This window comes from Hypanus sabinus, chromosome 14 (genome assembly GCF_030144855.1).
Source record: "Hypanus sabinus isolate sHypSab1 chromosome 14, sHypSab1.hap1, whole genome shotgun sequence".
Classification (NCBI taxonomy): Eukaryota; Metazoa; Chordata; class Chondrichthyes; order Myliobatiformes; family Dasyatidae; genus Hypanus; species Hypanus sabinus.
The window spans coordinates 70155936-70179344 of record NC_082719.1 but is presented as its reverse complement, the minus strand read 5'-3'; the positions used below and the strand labels follow the sequence as shown (position 1 = coordinate 70179344).

Sequence of the window (23409 nt, the reverse complement as noted above, 5' to 3'; positions counted from 1 at the left end):
TCGAGGTCCTGCTTTTTAACTTCCTACCAAGCTCTCTATACTCACTCTTCAGGACCTCCTCATTCTTCCTTCCTACGCCATTGGTACCGATGTGCACCATGACAACTGGCTGATCACCCTCCCAGTTCAGAATGCTGGCACATGATCAGAGACATCCCTGACCCTGGCACCCGGGAGGCAACAAACCATCCGGGAGTCTCTGTCACGACCACAGAACCTCCTGTCTGTACCTCTAACTATCGAGTCCCCTATCACTACAGCTCTCCTCTTCTTCCACCCTCCGTTCTGCACTGCAGAACCAGACTCAGTGCCAGAGATCCGGCTGCCACAGCTTGTCCCTGGTAAGTTATCCACCCCCCAACAGTATCCAAATCGGTATATTTGTTGTTGAGGGGAATGGCCACAGGGGAACCCTGCTCTGTCTGCCCTTTCCCCTTCCCTTGCCTGACGGTAATCCAATTACCTGTGCCCTGCTCCTTTGGTGTAGCTACCTCCCTGAAACTACTATCAATAAACTCCTCATTCTCCCTAGTGATCCGGAGGTCATCCAGCTCCTGCTCCAGTTCCCTAACGCAGTTTGTTAGGAGCTGCATCTGGATGCCCTTCTGTCTGGATGAGCTGTTGCCTGATCACTCCGACATCCAGAGTCAGGAAGTGCTTTGAGATGCTAGTTATGCTTGTAAGGGGGTTTCTTCTTGGTGTAAGGGGGTTTCTTCATTATTTTTGTTACTGTGTGTGTTAATCAAAATGGCTTCTTTGTTTGTTAAAAGTAGGAATGCTTCTTAGTTATAAGTGCTTTCTCTCACAGTTTGTTTGGGTTAAAATTACCAATAACAAGAATTGTATTCATTTTCAACCAATTGGGATTAATGTTATTCCATCTTGTGGGTCTGTAAACTAGTGTTAGCGGGCATTTGGGGAGTTTGCGCGAGGGGGTGAGAGGGAGAGGACATGATGCTGTAAGCTGGGTGACGGAACGGTCCCCGAGCAGGGGGGTGGGTTCCGAGGCAAGGATTTTCGGTGAGGAGAGGAGACAATGACAGACGTGCCGGGGGTACTTGGTTGATCACTTCGGGTGGTCCTGAGCTACGAGTCGAGGAGGAAGGAGGGGATCGAATGGTGGCCAGAAGACTTCATTAATTGAGCTCCAACGGTTGTGTATGAAGGGGTTTGGATTTTGATAAGTTTGGCGCCTTTTCTTTAATTTCTTTTCCTTCATATATACTGTATTGTTATTAATCAATTAGTTCTAGTAAGATCTATAAAGTGTAATCATTCAATCGCATACAGTGTACTGTCTGTTATTTGGCGGGGTGGGGACATCACACAGGATCCACACAAGCTGATTACCCAGTTTGGCGGGACTGAAGGCTGCTCCCCCCAGACGGAAGTGAGCTGAGCGAGCCTAAGGCGTGCCAGGGGCGACATACTAGACGTTAACTCCAGCCTCCCAGACAAACTTGATGCTGCAATTCACTACTTCTGAAAAGGGTCTTCAGAAAATGCCATCTCCTGGAGAATCTGGACAATAAATACAACTAGGTTTGACTATTATTTACTGTTTACTGCCCCATCTTCATTGCTATAAATCCAAGCAAACTCATCTCCAAATGCCTTGATCTTGGATCAATACATAGCTTTGCATCTGGATCCTTGACTTCCTGACCAACAAACTGGAACCAGTAGGGTAGGCTCAACACCTTCATCATGATTATTCTCATTTCACAAGGCTGTGTCCTCAGACCCCTACTTGCTCAGGGTCCTCAGATCCCCGTACACTCAAACTCTGTGGCCAGGTTCTGCTCTACCTCCACCATGGTGGCCCCTATCTCAAATGATGATGAACTCGGATACAGGAAGGAGACTGAGAGCTTATTAACATGCTGTCATGACAACAATCTTTTCCTCAATTCAGCAGAACAAAAGAGCTGGTCATTGACAGGAAGGAGGGTTTTGATCAGCTGCTGTCTTCATCAGCAATGCTGAGGTTGAGAAGGTTGAGACCTGCAAGTTCCTAGAAGTGAGCGTCACCCGTTCTGGACCAACAGCTTTACACCATGACCAAAAAGCTCATGAATACCTCTACTTCCTCAGGAGGGGACAGAAATTTGGTAGGTACCCTTTGAACCTTGCCTATTTTTATTGATGCGGTATAGAAAGCATTCTGTCTTGATGCGTTATGGCAGCTGCACTGCTCATGGCCACAAGGAACTACAGAAAGTTGTGGAGACAGCTCAGCTCATCCAGACAGGATAGTTGAATGCTCCTCTTGTGGGATGTCAGAAGACAGGGAGACTACCAGTGTCTACCTGCAGATTCTAACAATCCACGTGAAAGAGTTGGAGATGGAACACTGGTGCCAATTTAAAGGTCAGGATCTCCAGCGCTGTGATCTCAGCATTACTACCTGTGCTACATGTTAGTGAGGCCAGAACTAGGAAGATTATCCAGTTTAACACGTGGCTAAGGAGTTGATGTTGCAGGGACTGCAAAAGGTTTTTGGATCATTGGGTTCTCTTCCAGCGAAGGTGGAACCTGTACATAAGGGATGGTTTAAACCTGAACTGAATGGGGACTAATAGCCTAGTGGGAAGGTTTGTTAATGCTGCACAGTGGGGTTTAAACTAGAGTTGCAGGGGACGGGAACCAGAGTGCCAGAATAGTTAGTGGAGAGGTTGTGGATGCAGATATCGGTAAGACCTCAGACAGAGTCAGAAATCAAAGATTGAGCAGGGTGTGACTAGTGTCCTGAGCTGTGTATATTTCAATGCAAGAAGTATCATAGGAAAGGTGGATGAGCTCAGGGCCTGGATCAACACATGGAATTATGCTGTTGTAGACATTGGTGATACTTGGTTGCAGGAGAGGCAGGACTGGCATCTCAATATTATGGGGTTCCATTGTGTTAGATGTGAGGGAGCAGGAGGGATGAAAGGAGGAAGGGTGGTGTTACTAGTCAGGGAAAATGTCACGGCAGTGGTCCATCAGGACAGACCGCAGAACTCGACTAGAGATCCCTTATGGGTGCAACTGTGAAATAAGAAAGGTATGACCACATTAATGGCTATATTACTGATCACCCAACAGCCTGAGGGATTTAGAGGAACAAATTTGTAAAGAGATCACAGACTGTTGCAAGAAACATAAGGTTGTTACAGTAGGTGATTTTCACTTTCCAGATAGCGACTGGGAATCACATACTGTAAAATGACTAGATTGGATAGAGTTTTTCAAACGTGCTCTGAAAAGTTTCCTCCATCAGTACATAGAAGTGCCAATGAGAGAGTGTACAATGCTGAATCTGCTATCAGGGATGAGACAGGGCGGGTGACAAAAGGTTCTGTAGGGGAACACCTTGAATCCAGTGACCACATTGTGGTGAACTACATATACCTGTCTGGACACACCCCCTGCTGACTGCTCCTGTGGCTCCTCCCACAGACCCCTGTATAAAGGCCATTGAGGCCTGAGCCCGGCCTCTCTGTCTCCAGGATCTAGTATTTTAAAGTAAATATGCTAAAAGATAGGTCTAGTGCACAGGTTGAGATTCTAAATTTTAAAAATGCCACTTTCCCTGTAATTGTTTCACTTTTTTGCCTGAATTGTTGCCTGATGAAGGGTCTCAGCCCGAAACGTGGACTGCTCCTTTCAATGGATGCTGCCCGACCTGCTGAGTTCATCCAGCTTGTTTGTGTGAATTGTTTCACTTTATTCTGCATTCTGTTCTTGCTTTACCATGTTCTATCGCAATGCCGTGTGCAATGATTTGATTTGTATGAACAGTATGTAGTAGAAGCTTTTTACTGCACCTCAGTACATTTGACAACAATAAACCAATCCAAATCCAATTAAATGAACAGTCTGACTGTCAGATGTTAACAGGATTATGAATATTACAGGTGAGGTAACAAGAAATGAGTGACAATTTCCTCCTGACAAAAATAGAGCCAGATAAATGAATTTGAATTATCATTGTACAATTCAGCACGGATTGGTTTGTCATTATAGAATTGTGAAATCCAGTAATTAGGTTCCACAAATAAGATGCTTGCAGCTTATTCAATGTTCAAAAAGCACCTCAAGTCTGAAATTCATCCATTATTTTCTTGTGCTGTGCTAATTCAAAATGTCTAGTGATGAATGAAGATTATAGTTTTTTTTCAGTCTCTGGTTGTTTGCTACAACTTTCCCTGTAGTGCCCAAATCACCATGTCCTGTGTCTTTCATTCTGATTTCCTAATCGAGTTCTCACCCTGAAGCTCATCAATTGCTCAATCACTCTTTCTGCATCTCTGTTCCTCAGTTATCTTTCTGACCTCTGTTTTAGAGTGGCCCACTCTCTTCCTGATTCCCTCCCTCCCACAGTTCTTCAACTCTCAGTCATGTTAACTGTCCCAATTTGATTTCATTCATCATGCAGCTTCCCTGCAGTGGCTGCCTTCAAAGTGTGCAACCTACAACTGGGGTTGGAAATGGGAATTGCAAAGTTCCTTAGACTTTTTATACCATTCTGTGAAACATTTGGAGAGTTGAGATAATTGTTCAACTAAGGAGGCATCTGGATATCATGGAGACATTAGGCTTCTGTTATATAGGCAAATTAAGCTGAGACAATTGATAAATTGAGAGCAACTGCTCCATCTCACAGTGCAGAGGTTCTCATTGAGTTAACCGTCCCATGGGAGGAAGGAGTGGAGGCTGCCCATGAGCGGAAGAGGCTGAAGTACTCAGTCCCAGCAGCTGAGTGTAAGACATGAGGCAATCATCTACCCTGACAAGGTTACCCCGTGATAGGGCAGTGACAGGAATGAGGCTCAGGAGCCCCACCAGAGAGCTGGCTGAAGAGGCAGAAAAGGGCAGCTTTTTGGCTGTGGCTGAGGAGGAGGGACATAATTGAGGGACCAACTAACCCCACTGGAAGCTGCAGGCGGTGACAGGGAGGCCCGTGTCACTGCTGTGCCACCAGGAGATGGACCAGGGCTAAGGGAGAGAAATATCAATGAGTGGTGGTCCTGGCTGATGACCCTGCAGCTGACCTGAGGTCACTGTTGGAGTTGTGACAGTTAGCAATGAGAAGCAGGGAACAACATCTTCCTGTAAATCTCATTCGATCATTGATAGTGCAAGAGGAGCATTCAGTTCCAAAGTTAAATATTTACTTGATAGAACAAGGAACTTCACAGCACCGGGCAGCCCCTCTGTCCATGAAGTTGCGACAACCTCTATAAAGCTACTCCACAATCAATCTGTGATATTTTAATGCAAATCCTAATTATCTCACAATCTAATTGCCTCCACTATCGACATCTCTCTGGTGCAAAGCAAGTCACTGCTGCTGGTCTAAAATGTCACCTACATGTGGTTCAGTTCACTTTCATAACTTACATCAGTGGACAGGAATTTCACAAGGCAAGGAATTTGATAATTATTGTTTTTCATTGTACTTTGCTGTAACATTTTATGCAAAACAGAAAAGGTAAGGATAGAGGCAAGCCGGCCCTCTAGGCCAATTAACTGAGCATCAGTGTAAGTAAAGCAGAGTGAAGTAGGATTGTGATAACTCAGTTCAGCTCTTCAGCATTCTTCAGCGGTCAACCAATTGTATCCCGAATCCAATCAATGTATTTCTTTGTTAGTAAAGTGTACACCCGAGGAATTAGGGGATATGGACATCCTTTTTCACCAAAGGACACAATCCCAGTGTACATTTTGTCACATATCAAAGGGCCGCCTGAATCACCCTGGAAGAGAGAGAAAAAGATAAAGGTGACAATTGAGCAGAATTAGCTAAAGTGACAGACTGCAAACTGTCAGTTTGACATCACATCACAATTCATTATCCGTGTCCAGCTGTACCGAGGAGGTTTGAGTTTACTTGTAGGTAACTGGACTCACAAAGTGTCTTTTCATGGAATGTTTCCCATGGCCTGGATTGAGTTTATTCCTAAATTAGCCATTGTGTAGAAAACCGTCAGCCATCTGCAATCTGTACTTCAGTTTGACTTCAAATTCTGGTGGAATGTGGAAGTTCAGAATGAAACAGATGTCAAATGCTGGTGTAGCTGTCCCTCCACTCTGCCACTCGACTCTCCACTGAACCCAGTTCGTGCATCTGGCCAGATTCACTTTGTAACCGACCCCCTGCTTTTCAGCAAGACTAGCTGACACAAGAACAGTAACCTCCTTCACTGAATGGAGTCACTGATCTGTGAAACAACTAAATAACGGGAAGTGACCTATTAAATTTATTTATTTTAACCTTTTTAATTATTTGCTATTATGTTCAGTTGTCTTTAAACAATTTTTATTAAATATGCTTGTGCAGTTTTTAATCATCTCTGACATTTTTCACTGTGAACTGTTGAAGGCTGTCAGGATATTCATGGAGGCAAATCCTCAGGATCCAATTCCTGATTCTGCTCGGCGTCCCGAGCCTGGCCTGTCTCACAGGGCACCTCATGGGTCAGACAGACTGATCCACTCTGTCCCAACTGGATGTTAGGATCAGACAGAGCACTAGATCTAGCATGATCCTTATTTTCAAATTGACACGATTTAGAATAAATTCTCTTTACATTTTAGACATGGCAATACTTTACATTTCTCTGGATTGACTCTATTATCTTGCATCTGCCTATTTCATCATCACACTGATGGTAGACAAAGTTTATTGGTAGAGAAGTCATAGCAAGTTATGTTGACATCTAAATTCAGGGCCTAGATATGAGATTCTAGAACATGCAAGAAAATGGTTCTTCCATAATCAACACATACACATTTTCTTATCTGATTATTATTTTTTTAATTCACCTGCGGACGTGGACATTACCTGTGAGTGTAGCATTTATGGCCTAATCTAGATTCCCTTAGCTTCCCTAAGGTAATGCCTGGACTTCTTAATGCAACTGAGTAGCCCTTCAGAAAGCAGATAAGAGTCAGTCACAATGACACTGAGAAAGGGTGGAAAGTTTCAATCTATAGAAGGCACCAGTGAATCACTGGGATTTTTATACTTAATGCAATCGCTTGATAGAAATGTTACTGATAATGTGACTACACAGCATACTCACCTTACATGAATTCTTTCTGCCTTTGGGGTCACCAATGCAGATCATGTCCTGGGTTATTATAGGTCCATACATGCCTTTGCATTTTTTCCGATCAATTACCTCGACCTCCACCTCTTGAAGTGTGTCAGAGTAATTGCTGGTTTTTGTTCTTCCCCATCCTGCCACGGTGCACCTTGTTCCAGATTTCATGTCGGTGATTCCTCCTTTGGGAAGGTTGAGCACATTCACATACCGGTTGATTTTTGCATCAGTCTCGAGCTGTTGACACAAAAACATTGAATTCACGTGATGTGTGCTCCTAAATGTGAAGAATATCTTGAATGATTTGTTAGTTTATCTATTTAATTTTTTTGTTTTCCAGAATTCTTTCTTTTTTTCCAGATGTTCAAAGCGACAGAGACTCAGTTAAAAGTGACCAATAAAATTCAATATCAATTACATTTCATATGATGGAATCGATAATTTGTCATGAAAATTGTGGTGTGGATGATGGTCATAAAGCACTGATCCTACTGTGAAGGTTCTTCACTCTAACTCTTTCTTTGTTAATGATGAAACTCCAATAAGTCAGACTTAGCAGCTGTCAAACTTTTAATTAAAGTTTATAGTTAATTTAGTTTAAAGACACAACAGGCCCTTCCGGCCCAATGAACCCAGCCACCCAATTATACTCATGTGACCAATTAACTTACTAACCCTTTGTATGTCAAGGACAAGGTTAACTGTGATATTGTCCAGGCTCAAGTTCAAGTTCAGTTTATTGTCATTCAATCGTACACATGTATTCAGCCAAGCAAAGCAACCTTCCTCCTGACCAAAGTCACAACACAGTACATATACTGTACCTCATCCCATAACACATGAAGTAATATGACCACAATTAAATTAACAAATAATAAGTTGCATAGTTAAAAAGTAAAGAGTATGTGCTACTGGCGCTTCATAACTGATGAGACCTGGGTGTTGGCAGGGAGTTCAGTCATGTTACAGCCTAGGGGAAGAAGCTGTTTCTCATCCTCACAGTTCTTGTCATATTTCTATAGAACTGCCTGCCTGATGGAAGGGAATCAAGGAGACTGTTGGACGGATGGGAGGGATCATTGCCAATACTAATATTCTCCACAATCAATAATTTTCATCCAAGTCACAAAAGCCATTCAACAGTTGTTGTTCAGTAAAGTAAACATTGCTAATAAGCAAATTAAAGATTTTAAACACTGCGTAAGAATGAGAAAAAAATTCATACTTGCAGCAGCATGATATCATCTTTCTTAGTTTTCTTGTTGTATTTTGCAATGGAAATCTGTCTGATGATACGCAGCCTTTGTTGACTTGTCTCATTCTTAAAACGAAAATGTGCTCCAAGAACTGCTAGAAGATACCAGTCTGATGCAATAGTTCTGTTACCAATCAAAAAAATAGATTATTATTCACACTTTGCTTAAAAAATAGTTTACAGAAATTCATCAGGAAGGCAACAATCAAATAGTAAACTTTATGGAAATATACAATTCAGCAACATTATATTTGGTAGTTAATGTGCAAATTCCAAAAGCCAATCAGTGTCCAAGCAAGGGCCAAGACTATACTCCTGATTGAAATTGTTTCTAAGTGTTCATCAGACAAGCTCATTGTAAATTACTCCTTGTAGATATGGTCAAGAGATTCAATTGTTGTTCAGACTAAATATCAGAATGGGTAAGAAATGTGATCTAAGTGAATTTGACTGTGGAATGGTTGTTGGTGCCAGACGGGATGGTTTGAGTATCTGCTCGTCCCCTGGGATTTTCGGGTAAAACATTCTTTAGCTTTTACAGAGAATGGTGTGATAAAGAAGAAAAAGCATCCAGGGAGTAGAAGTTCTGTCAGCAAAAACGCTTTGTTTTTGAGAGAGAGGGAAGATGAGAACGGCCAGACTGGTTCAAGCAGGCAGGCAGTCGACAGTAACTCAAGTAATCACGTGTTACAACAGTGGTGTTCAGAAGAGCATCTCTGAACTCACTGTATGTCAAACCTTGAAGTATACGGGCTACAGCAGGAGAAGACCATGAACAGACACTCAGTGGCCACTTTAATAGCTACAGGAGGTACCTAATAATGTGGCCACTGAATATATATCAAACTGACACCTGCTAATAAAAATAAACGCCAATAATACAGTGATACACATATTAAGGAATTTGTGACAATAGTGTGAAAGTAATTATTTTATGAAAGCTAGGATTGGGAGCTAAGCACTTGTATGTTAATCACAAAATATCGTTTTCACTCATGCACCACATTGCTTACTTTTCACAGTGTGCTGCAGTTAGTACCCAGTTTGGTCTGATCAAAGCACCTCCGCAATAGCCAGCAACTAAACCGTTCCTGAAACGTAGTTGGAGAGATACCATATAAGGTCTTGAATGAGGTTTGACTTCATGACCTCCAATAATTTTAGCTCCGGGATCTGCAATATATAGAAGATACTGACATTTTATTTCACATCCATGTTTATTCACACTCAGGATGTGAACATCACTGACAATGCCAGCAATTATTAGCCATTTCTAATTACCCTTGACAGGGATAACCCTAGAGTAGTTGTACCATGGCCTTGCACAGCAATTTGATTGTACAAGAGTGTAAGAAGGTGCAGAGAGTAATGGACTCAGCCCAATATGGCACTGGATTGATCGCTGTAGAAAGCGGGGGGTGGGGGGAGGTAAAGATATGATTAGTGGTAGGTTTCCTTTACAGATGGTGTACATTGCGGAGGATAATGTGTTGGATGCAGAGGCTGATGGGCAAGTAGGCAAGGACAAGAGGGACTCTATCACTATTACAGCAGAGGGAAGATGGGGTGAGCATAAATGTATGGGAAATGGGGGAAAGCATCAATAGTAGAGGGAGGAAAAACTTGTCTTTAAAGAAAGAGGATGCATCTGATGTCTTGGAATGGAAAGCCATTTCCTGTGGATAGATACATCGAAGGCAAAGAAACTGAGAAAGAGAAACTGTGTTTTTTACAGGAGATAAGGTGGGAAGATCTATAATCTAGATAACCATGGAAATCAGTAAGTTTGTAAAAGATTTTGGTTGACAATCTGCCTTCAGAGTGGAGACAGAAGAATCAAGAAAAGGGAGGAAGGTGTCAAATGAACCAAGTGAACTTAAGGGCGGGTGGAAGTTCGAGGCAAAGTTGATAATGTTGACAAGTGCAATGGTGATGAGGCAGCGCAAATACAGTCATCAATGTAGTGAAGGAAGAGGTAGGGAATATGACCGGGGAAGGATTCCAACATAAACTGTTCAACAAAGCCTATGAAGAGGCAGGCATAGCTTGGGCCCATGGCTACCACTTGGAATTCTACTCAACAGAATTAAATCCTCAGTATAATAATACTTAGATAAAAATTTAATATTATTGAGTAGATTTGCAAGAGAAGTGATAGTAGAGTAAGGGGAAACAAGAAACAGCAGAAGCCGACACTTCTACAATTTCCTTCCCTCCATAGATGCTGCTTGACATGTTGCTCATTGAAATTTTGTAACCACATTTTATATAGTTGTCCTCTCCAAATGAGAAATAAAATTACAAGGAAAAACAAATAGACATCCATTGCCAATTATATAGAAGATAAATACTCTTACAGCTATCACTGAAAATTTACATTGAATATCACAAATTATGTTTATTATGTGCATCATAAATTAATCATAATTAAAATAAAATCTTCCATGAATGTAAGGTGTTTAAATATTCCTTATTTTGTTACTTACATGCCGGAGCTAGGAAGATGACAATGGACAAAACAAGCAGATTGTACATCATTGTTTCTTCTGTGATCACAGCAAAGTTTTTGCTTAATTTATATTAGAGGGAAATGGTTTATTTATTTTAGTGACACCCCCCCCCCAACCACCAATAAACATGAAGATTTGCTGATTTTTCTAATTTGAATCCATATCAGTTATGGAAAGTCACATGACAGGGTCAAAGCAAACCAGAAATTTTCAGCAAATACTGTGGGTTTCACTGAGGGTTTGCTTTTCATTTTGATGTCTATCTCCTTACATTTCATTGACTAACCTGATAACATGCAGGACATATTTGTCTAGATTCTATGTGAATGAATACTAAATGATGTCTTAAAAGACCATTACATTTGAGAAACATCATTTGAATATGCCACTTTATGGCATTTACTTTCAAATATTGACAATCCAAGGCCGAATGATATTATTACACTTGATTAATATAGATGGCATCCATTTGTTCATAGACTTGTGAAGATTATAAAGAGCAGATGGGAATATCCATGACTGAGATGCTAGTGGAGGATAGAACTTTTGGAATGAAAGGGACAATAACATCAGACATCAAAGATTTTGGTTCCTGAATATTTCAGGGTGCATCTTATAGATTTTGGCCTGCTGATCATGAAAATCATAATGAAATTTCCCTATCATGCACCATTTTTTTGGAAATCGCCTATATTTTTTAATTCAATTCATTATTCAAGACAGAATATCTGATGCCAAGATTTAGGAAGATATTTTTGTTGGTTCACTAATCAAACAGGTAATCAATGACAGACAATTTGAAGAACTTCTAGTGGGACTAGAGAACATCACATGGAAATCACTCAAGAATGTTGGCAACTACAGAGCACCAAACTACGAATAGCTGGTTGACAACGTGTTTCAAGCATACAGAACCATGAAGTGCAACATGTCACTAAAGATTCACTTCTGGCATTCCCACTTAGACTTCTTCGCTGCAAATCCTGGTGCTGTCAGTGACGAACATAATGAGTTTTCACCAGGTCATTGAGAAATGGTATCTGAGCAACTGGCTGATTTTTTTGGACATTTTAACGAAACAAATCCACAAAACATTTTTAGCTTTGTTAACTATTACAAAGCATCAACACCATTATTCAATTAAATGCATTATATTCAATAAAAGTTAATTTCTTGTGTCTCCAAATTCCTACATTATGCTAGTCAAAAATTGTATTGTGTTCACCTTCAAGCGGCCTATCATAAACAAAAATAAGTTTTGAGGAGACAACACTTTTGAAACAAATTGTGATCCAGTGTAATTGGACTGATGCTAATGAATAGCTATCACATGGAATCTCTTCAGATTTCCTGTTTCTGACTAACGTCCAACATCAGATCCTGGAAATTATAACCTTATGGAGAGGATCAGGATCTAAATTGATAAAATCCAGTTCACATAATCGTTCTCACTCACTGGTAAATCAACCTGGGGTCAGTAAACCAGGCCAACAGTCCAGAGCAATAGAAATGAAGGGTTCTCTTGTTGATGCTGTCAACTTTTGGAAGAGATGTTAAACTAAGACTCTTATAAGCTCCTCAAGTAGATATAAAAATGACGATGGCCCTATTCAGAGAAGAATAGCATAGTTCAGTTGTTGTCTGAGCATTACTATGAAACACTTTGGAACATCTTCAATCCTTGAAACATAAAAGACACATACAATTTCTTCTTTGCTGTCATTCCAAAAATGTCTGTAGCCTCTTGAGTTTATAAGGATTAGAGATTATCTAATAAAGCTGGATAAACTGATAAACGGATTATGTGAGATGGACAGAGTATGATTATCATTGGAAAAACTGGGATTTAGTGCCCATTCCTAATTGCCCTCTTACTAGCCCACCTCAAGAGGCAATTAAAAGTCAACATTGTCAGTGGTCTGGACTTCCAAGCAGGCCCAAACAGGTAATGATGCCAGATCATTTTTGATTGAAGGATATTCGTGAACCAGAATGGTTTCTGATGGAGATTTGACAACTTTATTGTCACCAGAGCTGAAGGCAACTGTCACTTTACAATAACTTTGCAGCATAAACTCTCCAGCTGCCAGGGTAGGATTCAGACTCATGCCTCCAATCAATAATAAACACCATGAATTGTAGTCCACCAACTGAAATGCTAGCTACTGTGGTAGGCAAGGTCTGGTAATAGAAGTTTTGAAACTTTATATTATTAAAGGATGAAAAGTATCTTTTAAATCTGATTATAAATTGCTTAAATACAGTGAAGACATTTCACGTATCTAGACTAACATGTTGTTGACAGCTGCCTTCTCCTTAGCACAGTCCCAGTACCATTTGAAGGATCTCACAAAATGTGCAGAAATGTTCTTGACACCAGTCCTGAATGATACCAGATTGTTTCTACTTCACCATCTGCCTTCTGTTATCTTTTCATAGCTTTCTGCTCTTCTTACTATGTAAAATCTCTCCAAAACGTTCAGCCCATCAGCACAATGACCGCTTTATGACCTTTGTCGATCTGACCAAGGCATTTGATACGGTCGGCAGAGATGGGTTATGGAAGATAATGGAGAAGTTTGGCTGCCCTAGCAGGTTCATCATGATTGTTCGGCAGTTCCACGATGGCATGATGGTGAAAGTTTTGGATGGTGGTGATGAGTCAGAAGCCTTCTCAGTGACGAACGGTGTGAAGCAAGGATGCGTTCTCGCCCCTACATTCTTTAGCATGGTCTTCTCTGCTATGCTGAATGATGCCTTCCACGATTGTCAGGATGGTACATACGTCAGATACAGGACTGGCAGTGGGCTATTCAGCCTCCGGCGTCTACAGGCTGTTACAAAGGTAAAGGAGACCATCATCAGAGACCTCTATTTCGCTGATGATTGCGCCCTCAACACCAGCACAGAGCAGAAGATGCAGCGAGAAATGAACTGCTTCTCACGAGCCTGTTACAACTTCGGACTTACAATCAGCACCTCCACTTCCACTGCAGCACCTACCCTAGTGTGTCCCACACGTGGGCGAGCTTTCAGGGCCTGGATTGGCCTCACCAGTCACATCTAGACCCATAGTCACAAACCCTCCACCTGACAGAAGTCGTGGTCATCTTTGATTCTGAAGGACGAACAACAACACTCTGTAAAATGATACTTTCAGATCCTCTTTAAAAGTAAATGGCTTTCTACAATTTTCTTGTGACCATGATCCTTACATAGAATATAGAGCAGAATAGCAAAGTCCTCAGGCCACTAAGTCTGTGCTGTTCATGGTGCCAATTTACACTGTACATCTGCTTGCACATGGTCCACATCTCTTCATTGTCTGCCTGTTCATGTGTCTGTCCAAATGGCTCCAAAACATTGCCATAATTTTGAGAGTTTCACTGAGGGTTTGCTTTTCATTTTGATGTCTATCTCCTTACATTTCATTGACTAACCTGATAACATGCAGGACATATTTGTTTAGATTCTATGTGAATGCATACTAAATGATGTCTTAAAAGACCATTAAATTTGAGAAATATCATTTGAATATGCCACTTTATTACATTTACTTTTTGGATTTACAATCCAAATCAAAATGATATGATTACACTGGATTAATATAGATGGCATCCTTTTATTCACAGATTTGTGAAGTTTGTAAAGAGCAAACAGCAATATCCATCACCCAGATGGTAGTTGGGGATATGTTTGTTGGAATGAAAGGGCCAATAGCACCAGACATCAAAGATTTTGCTTCCTGAATACTGTCTTGTGTCTCATGGATCATGAAAATCACCATGAAATATGCCTAATACGCAGGATTTCTTGAAATCACCTGTATTTGTTATTTCTGTTCAAAGGTTTCAAAGGTACATTTAATGTCAGAGAAATGTATACAATATACATCCTGAAATGCTTTTTCTTCACAGCCATTAACAAAAAGAGGAATGCCTCAAAGAATGAACAACAGTCACATGTTAGAACCCCAAAGCTCCCCCCACTCCCCTCCCTCCCGCACATAAGTGGCAACAAGCAACAATACCACTCCCCACCGGCAAAAAAAGCATCAACACCCTCCACCGAGCAGTCAAGTGTGAGCAAAGCAACAGTAAAGACAGAGACTTGCAGTTACCCCAAAGACTTCACATTTCACCCGGTATTCAACATACCACAGGCTCTCTCTCTCTCTCCCTAATAAGGGAGAAAGCGGTGTCTCGTTTTCACAGTGAATGGGGAGACATAACAAACAACTCGCTGGTATACGATGTTAAAAGTCCATTACATTGCTTTTTTTTCGAGCTCTTTGTCCAAAGATCTGGGCACACAGCCATAGATATCTCGACTCCCCCGAAATGACACGGGTATCCTGCTGTGACCCTGACCTTCGATCCACCTGTCTCCAGAGCCCCGAGATCCTAGGCCTCCAAAACTGAGATGGACACCTAGGCCGAGCCCTTGGCGTGCCAAACAACAACGACCGGTTATAAAACTCCGAATGTGGGTCCCAATCCCACAAAGAACCGTAGTTAGCATTAACTCCAGGTCAGGGTCTTCAAAAGAACTTGGAACGGGATAAATAATGATATTAAAGAGTTGTTTCTGAGGATGCAAGCAAAGGAGTTGCCGTTTAGTGCCATCATCACTCCGCTCCTCTCTGTCTTCATTATTCAAGACAGAATAACTGATGTCAAGATTAAGAAAGCTGTATTTGTTGGTCAACAATTTTAACAGGCATTCAATGACAGGCAAATTGAAGAACTTCAACAGCGCAACCACTCTTTGACTTCAATGAGGAAGACAGTTCTGGATCCACAAAGCAAGGTCCCCTGGTTCCCAAGTCTTCTTACGTTCTCAATAAGCCTCGCATGTGGTACCTTTTCAAATGCCTTGCTGAAATCTATACACACTACATCTATGACTCTACCTTCATCAATCTGTTTAGTCACATCCTCAAAAAATTCAATCAGGTTTGTAAGGTATAACCTGCCTTTCACAAAGCCATGCAAACTGTTCCTAATCATATTATGCCTCTCCAAATGTTCATAAATCCTGCCTCTCAGGATCTTCTCCATCAACTTACTAACCACTGAAGTAAGACTCACTGGCCTGTAATTTCCTGGGCTATCCCTACCCCGCTTCTTGAATAAGGGAACAAAATCTGCAACCCTCCGATTCTCCGGAACCTCTCCCATCCTCATTGATGATGCAAAGATCATCGCCAGAGGCTCAGCAATCTTCTCCCTTGCTTCCCACAGTAGCCAATAGAGGAGACAAATTGGGGCCTTTGTCTGGGATTTGAATGTCAAATTGGGGGCTGTTGAATTGATTGGGGTAAATTCCCTCGTCTGATCTGGCTGTGTGGAAAACCAAAAGGAAAATAGCAGAAATGGATGTTGAAGATTTTATGTTAAGACCAGACCTGGAGGACTTACAGAAAGCTAAAAAGGATGAGTTGTGGGAAGTTGTGGAGACCTTGAAACTCACGGAGGTTAAGAAAGGGATGACGAAGGTAGAGATACAATGGAAGATAGCTGAATATCATGTCATGGTGAAGGTATTTAAGGCGGAGGTGTTAGAGCACTTTCCTATAGGGAAAGGGGAGGTCCAGGTGTGTTTGGAACACGAGGCTAGAGAGACTCAAGTTAGAGGTGGAGGAAGCAGAAAGACAGAGACACAGCAAGGGAATCGATCAGAGGCTCACAGTGTGTGAAAGTGGGGACTTGTTTGTGTGTCCACCCTCGCCTGGCTGACAGGTCTACCTCTGAAGAACAGTCGAACGGGGTCACAGTTGATGACCATAACAGGACAGGAAGATAACCGAAGGTTCGACAGCAACGGCATCACCTCTCTCTCTCGCTCTCTCTCTCCAACGGTACACCAGCAACTACCTCAACCTCAACTAAACTGAACTGGATTGAACTCTGCACCATCGTAAGACTATTCATTTACCCCTAGACTTTGAAAGAGCTTGGTCTTTGATTACTATTTCCACACTTTTGTATATATTATTGCTAACCTGCTTCATATTTTTGCATTTTATTGTACTGTATTACTTAGTTTACTAATAAACACTATAGTTAAAGTAATGCCAGACTCCAAGGTGTATTCCATTTATGCTGGTTCGGTAACCCGGTTCAGAAAAGGCTCAGATAGGAAACCGTACAGTACCTAGGCTACACCATTTCCCAGGGTCAGGTGACAGAGATTCGGCAAGCAGACTCTTGCCCCGCCCAGTAAACATGAAGGGAGAGAGGAAAGTAACGGGTCTATTTAATTACTGTCGTAATTTCATTCTAGGGATCTCAGCACTACAGCACCTGATCTAGGCCTTGATTAAAGGAGGGAAGCCCCCTCTGGAGGAAGTGAGTTGGGAGCCAGATGAGAAAAGGGCTTTTACAGATATCAGGAAAGCCCTGGTCTCTGCACCTGAGCGAGTATTACCCGATGTGGCTCGCCCCTTTCACCTGTACTGCAGCAACGAGGGAGGGCACTTCGACACAGTCGTGCTGCAGGTCCATGGGGATACAAGAAGGCCAGAGGCCTATTATTCAAACAGACACCCGTTGCAGAAAGACTTCCCTGCTGCCTAGGAGCTTCAGACTGCTCCGCGTGGTCAGTGCAAGTAAATGAACCAGTTGTAGTGTGGGACAACTCAGACTACACACACCCCATACCCCATAGAGCTCCTGAAGACGGGGGGAGGCAGAGAGCAGTCACAGATAGCAGAAGGCTGGGTATTCGGCACGGGCACCTAATACAAAAACCGCTGGAAGCAGTGAGTCTGCCAGCAGGGGTGGCAGTCATCAAAGTGAAAGCTGACCAGAAAGGGGAGAGTCAGGAGCAGAAAGGAATCGAGTGGGCAGACATCACTGAGAAGAAGGAACAACAGCCAATTGAAACTGCAAGCCTGCAGGAAGAAATGACAGAAGCCGGTTTAGTCAAATTCTATAAAGAGGTGGAGGCAGAAGGGAAGGAGACATGGAGGAGAAAGGGTGCAAAAGGAGGGACCAGAGAGGAGCTGGGCACACGGGGAGGAAGGATTCATGGTACTACCATGTGTTAGGGAGATACGACTGGAATTATATCATGGGGTGATGCATCAGGGAAGGCAGAGCATGATTACGACCCTGTGGCAGGACTGGTGGTGGCCAGGGATGGGCGGGCTGTTGAGAAATTCTGCCACCATTGGTTCAAATGAGCCCAGCGTAACTCTGGTAAGGGCATAAATCTACAGCTGGCAAATCAGTCACAGCCAAAGGGACCCTGGGGAAACATCCAGATTGACTTCTTGGGACCCCGACCCAAAAACAGGGGGAATAGCTACAGTCTAGTAATTCCCGATCACTTCACCCGGTGGGTAGTGGCTTTCCCAACAAGGATGGATTCTACCGCATGGATTCCAGTTCAGGAAATCCTCCCAAGGTGGGGAACCCCAGTCCAGCTGGACTCGGATCAGGGAGCACATTTCACAGGGAGAGTGATGAAGGAAATATGCCAACTGTTAGGGGTGGATGAGACCACAGACGGTACTTTTAACACATAACACTTGTGTCTGTGTGCAGACTCGGCGAGGCAGCCACTGGAAACACAGGACTGTGGTTAAACCACCTTCCTGTTGCTCAAATGTACAGAGATCCTAAGAGATGAACATCAGCCGACCACACCAGACCTGACCACAGTTGATGGAAACACACTCACAGGAAACGCAAAGGCAGAAGACACAGAGAGCGTGACAGAAACCTGTAATTCGCATGCTAAAGTGAAATTGTGACGGTTCTACATAGAATATAGAACATAGCAACTTTACAGCATATTACAGGCCTTTCAGCCACAATGTTGTACCGACTATGTAACCTACTCTACTGACTGCCAAGAATTACCCTAGTGCATAGCCCTCTAATTCTCTAAGCTCCATGTACCAATCTAAGAAGTTCTTAAAAGACACTATTGTATCTGCCTCCACCACCACCACCAGCTGTGCATTCCACACACCCACCACTCTCTGTGTGGAAAAACTTACCCCTGACATCCACTTGGTACCTATTTCCAAGCACCTTAAAACTATGCCCCCTCATGTTAGCCATCTCAACCCTGGGGAAATGCCTCTGGCTATCTACACGATCAATGCCCCTTATCATCTTACTCACCTCTATCAGGTCACCTCTCATCCTCCGTCACTCCGAGGACTCAAACTATTCTCACAAGGTACTCCTTCCATCCTTGTAAATCTCCTCTACACTCTATCTATGGTGTCCACATCCTTCCGGTAGTGAGGTGACCAGAACTGAACACACTACTCCAAGTGGGGTCTGACCAAGTTCTTATATAACTGTAACATTACCTCACGGCTCCTGAGCTCAAACCCATGGCTGATAATGGCAAACATACCATACACCTTCTTAACAACACTGGCAACCTGTTCAGCAGCTATGAGTGTCCTGTCGACATGGACAAGATCTCTCAGATCCTCCACACTGCCAAGAGTCTTACCATTTATACTATATTCTGTCTTCAAATTGGACCTAACATAATGAATCACTTCACACTTACCTGAGTTGAAGTCCATCTGCCAATTCTCAGCCCAGTTCTGCATCCTGTCGATGTTCCGCTGTAACCACTGAAAACCCTCCAGAATATCCAAAACACCCCCAACTTTTGTGTCATCAGCGAAATTACTAACCCAACCTTCTACATCTTCATCCAGGTCATTTATAAAAATCAAAAAGAGGAGAGGTCCCAGAATAGATCTCTGCAGAACACCACTGGTCACTGTCCTCCATGCAGAATACAAACTATCTACAACCACTCTTTGCCTTCTGTGGGAAAGCCAATTATAGATCCACAAATCAAGGTCTCCTTGGATCCCATGCTTCCTTACTTTCTGAAGGAGCCTTGCATGGGGAACCTTATCAAATGCCTTACTGAAATCCATGTACACTACATCCACTGCTTACCTTCATCAATGTGTTTTATTACTTCCTCAAAAAATTCAATCCAACTTGTAAGGTATGACCTGTCCTTGACAAAGCCATGCTGACTATCCCTAATCAGATTATCTTTCTCCAAATGCTCATAAATCCTTTTCTTTTTCAATCTTTTTATTGAATTTCATATATATAAAAAAAACATAACATAATAATGAATAGGTTATAAATACATTAGACTTGAAATTAGATTAATAATAGGATAACAATATCCCATTAAAATATCAACAGAAAAACATAGTACATTATCAATCAAGCCTATAATGATTATATGAAAAAAATAAGAATAATCGACAAAAGAAAAAGAAAAAATTGTGAAAATACAAACAATGAAAATGTATATTGAAAAAGAAAATACTAAACTAAACTAACATGGGCAATAATAACAGTTCATTTGTATATGATAGTGTCAAAAACTCCGGAACTCCATACCAGAACAAGAATAAATAGAGAGAAGGTCTGGGAGAGGTCAAATTAATTCATATGAAAATGTCAAATGAACGGTCCCCAAGTTTCTTCAAATTTAACTGATGAGTCAAAAATAGTGCTTCTAATTTTTTCCAAGCTCAAACAAGAAATAGTTTGAAAGAGCCACTGAGACGTGATAGGATGATTTATTTCTTTCCAATTTTGTAATATAGACCTTCTGGCCATTAATGTTACAAAAGCAATCACTCGTCTAATTGAAGGGGAAAACTGAATACCATCCTCATTTGGTATACCAAAAATTGCAGTAATAAAATGAGGTTGTAAATCGATATTCCAAATTGAGGAAATGGTAGCAAATATGTCCTTCCAATAGTTATGTAAGGTGGGACATGACCAAAACATATGGGTCAATGTAGCCACATCTGAATGACATCTGTCACATTGAGGGTTAATATGAGAGTAGAATCAAGCAAGTTTATCTTTAGACATATGAGCTCTATGTACAACTTTAAATTGTATTAGAGCATGTTTAGCACATATAGAAGAAGAATTAACCATTTGTAAAATTTTTTCCCATTTTTCTATTGATATATTATATTGGAGTTCTTTTTCCCATTCTTGTTTAATTCTACCTGATATTTCTGGTTTTATCTTCATAATCATATTATAAATGAAAGCCACTAATCCTTTCTGATATGGATTTAAGGTAAAAATCAAACCTAAAAAGTCCATTGAAGTTGAATTTGGAAAGGATGGTAGAATTTTATGTAAAAAATTTCTGATTTGTAGATATCTAAAAAAGTTAGATTTAGGTAGCTCAAATTTGTTGGAAAGTTGGTCGAACGACATCAAACTACCTTCAAAAAAGAGATCACGAAAGCATTTTATACCTTTCCTTTTCCATATGCTAAAAGCTTGATCTGTCAAAGAAGGTTTGAAAAAAAAATTAAGTAAAATAGGGCTATCAAGAGCAAAGTTTTTCAGAGTAAAAAATTTACGAAATTGAAACCAAATTCGTAATGTATGTTTGACAACAGGGTTGGATATCTGTTTATTGAATTTAACTAAATCGGCAGAAAGAGAAGAACCCAAAATGGAGAATAGAGAATATCCCTCTGCCTCGTTGCATTCTAAATTTACCCACTGTGGGCACAATGGTGAATCCAAATCTAATTTCCAATAAATTAAGTTACGAATATTATTCGCCCAATAGTAAAATCTAAAGTTAGGTAAGGCTAAACCACCATCTTTTTTGGATTTTTGTAATTGTCTTTTACTTAACCTAGGATTTTTATTTTGTCACACAAATGAAGAAATTTTTGAGTCAATGTTATCAAAAAAAGATTTAGGAATAAAAATTGGTAAAGCTTGAAATAAATATAAAAATTTCGATAGAATCATCATTTTAATAGCATTAATCCGACCAACTAATGATAAGGATAAGGGAGATCATCTTATAGTAAGTTGTTGAATTTGATGAAGCATAGGTAAAAAAATTCAATGTAAATAAATCTTCAATGTGTTTTATTACTTCCTCAAAAAATTCAATCCAACTTGTAAGGTATGACCTGTCCTTGACAAAGCCATGCTGACTATCCTAATCAGATTATGTCTCTCCAAATGCTCATAAATCCTGCCTGTCAGGATCTTCTCCAACAATTTGCCCACCACTGAAGTCAGACTCACTGGTCTATAATTTCCTGGGTTATCTATACTCCCTTTCTTGAACAAGGGAACAACATTTACAACCCTCCAATCCTCCAGTACTTCTCATTGCAAGATCATCGTAAGAGGCTCAGCAATCTCCTCCCTCAGTTCCACCGTAGCCTGGGGTGTATCTCATCTGGTCCCGGTGACTTATCTAACTTAATGCTTTTCAAAAGCTCCAGCACATCCTCTTTCTTAATGTCTATATGCTCAGGCATTTCAGTCCGCTGCAAGTCATCCCCACAATTGCCAAGGTTTTTATCCCCGGTGAATATTGAAGCAGAGTATTCATTAGGTACCTCCGTTACTTCCTCCGACTCCATGCACATGTTTTCACTATCATATCTGATTGGCTCTCATGCTCATCCTCCTGCTCTTCACATACTTGTAGAATGCCTTGGGGTTTTCCTTAAAACTGACCATCATGACCTTCTCATGGCCTCTTCTGGCCCTCCTAATTCCATTCTTAAGCTCGTTCCTTGTAACTTTCTTGAGCTCCAACAGTACCTAGTTTCTTGAACTTTTCGTAAGCTTTGCTTTTCTTCTTAACTAGATTTTCTACATACTTTGTACATCGTGGTTCTTTAACCCTACCATCCTTTCCCTGCCTCAATGCAACATACCTATGCAGAACCACATGCAAATTTTCCCTGAACATTTGCTACATTTCTGCTGTGTATTTCCCTGAGAATATCTGCTCCCAATTTATTCTCCCAAGTTCCTACCTAATAGCATCATATTCCCCCCACCCCAATTAACTGTTTTCCAAAATTGTCTGCTCCTATCCCTCTCCGGCACTATGGTGAAGGAGGTAGAGTTATGGTCACTATCTCCAAAATGCTCTCCCACCAAGAGATCTGACACCGTACCAGATTCATCTCCCAATACCAGATCAAGTACAGCTTCTCCTTGAGTTGGCTTATCTGAACCTTCCTGAACACACCTAACAAACTCTACCCCATCTAAACTCCTAGCACTAAGGAGATGCCAATCAATATTACGAAAGTTAAAATCTACCATGACAACAATCTTATTATTATTGCACGATTCCAAAATCTGCCTTCCTATCTGCTCCTCAATATCACTGTTACTACTGGGGGGTCCATAGAACCACCCAGTAAGGTTATTGCCCCTTCCTTGTTTCTGACCTGCACCCAGAATGGCTCAGTAGACAATCCCTGCATGACATTCTCCTTTACTGCAGCCGTGATACCATCTCTAATTAGCAATGCCACATCCACACCTCTTTTGCCTCCCTCTCTGCTCTTTCTGAAACATCTAAAGCCTGGTACTCTGTATTGAAGGCTGGTTGCTGAGCTGAATAACATAGAATAGAAAAGATATTGGCAAAAAATAGATGGGGAGGGATTTAAGTTAACAGAGACCGCAGGTTCCACAACTTCGATAGCATGGCAGATTGAGAAGGGCTGCACATGGCTTCTGAA

The 23409-nt window shown here is 41.4% G+C and overlaps 1 protein-coding gene across 1 annotated transcript; it reads right to left on the bottom strand.

Annotated features, from left to right (window-relative positions):
• Positions 1–5591: 5591 nt before the first annotated feature.
• LOC132404497 (granzyme A-like) lies at positions 5592–17362 on the bottom strand. The gene is made up of 5 exons (XM_059988651.1): positions 17286–17362; positions 9360–9590; positions 8317–8470; positions 7071–7328; positions 5592–5741 (listed from the first exon to the last, which is right to left on the bottom strand). The coding sequence occupies exons 1-5, from the start codon at positions 17360–17362 to the stop codon at positions 5592–5594; spliced, it is 870 nt and encodes a 289-aa protein (XP_059844634.1).
• Between the last annotated feature and the right edge of the window lie 6047 nt (positions 17363–23409).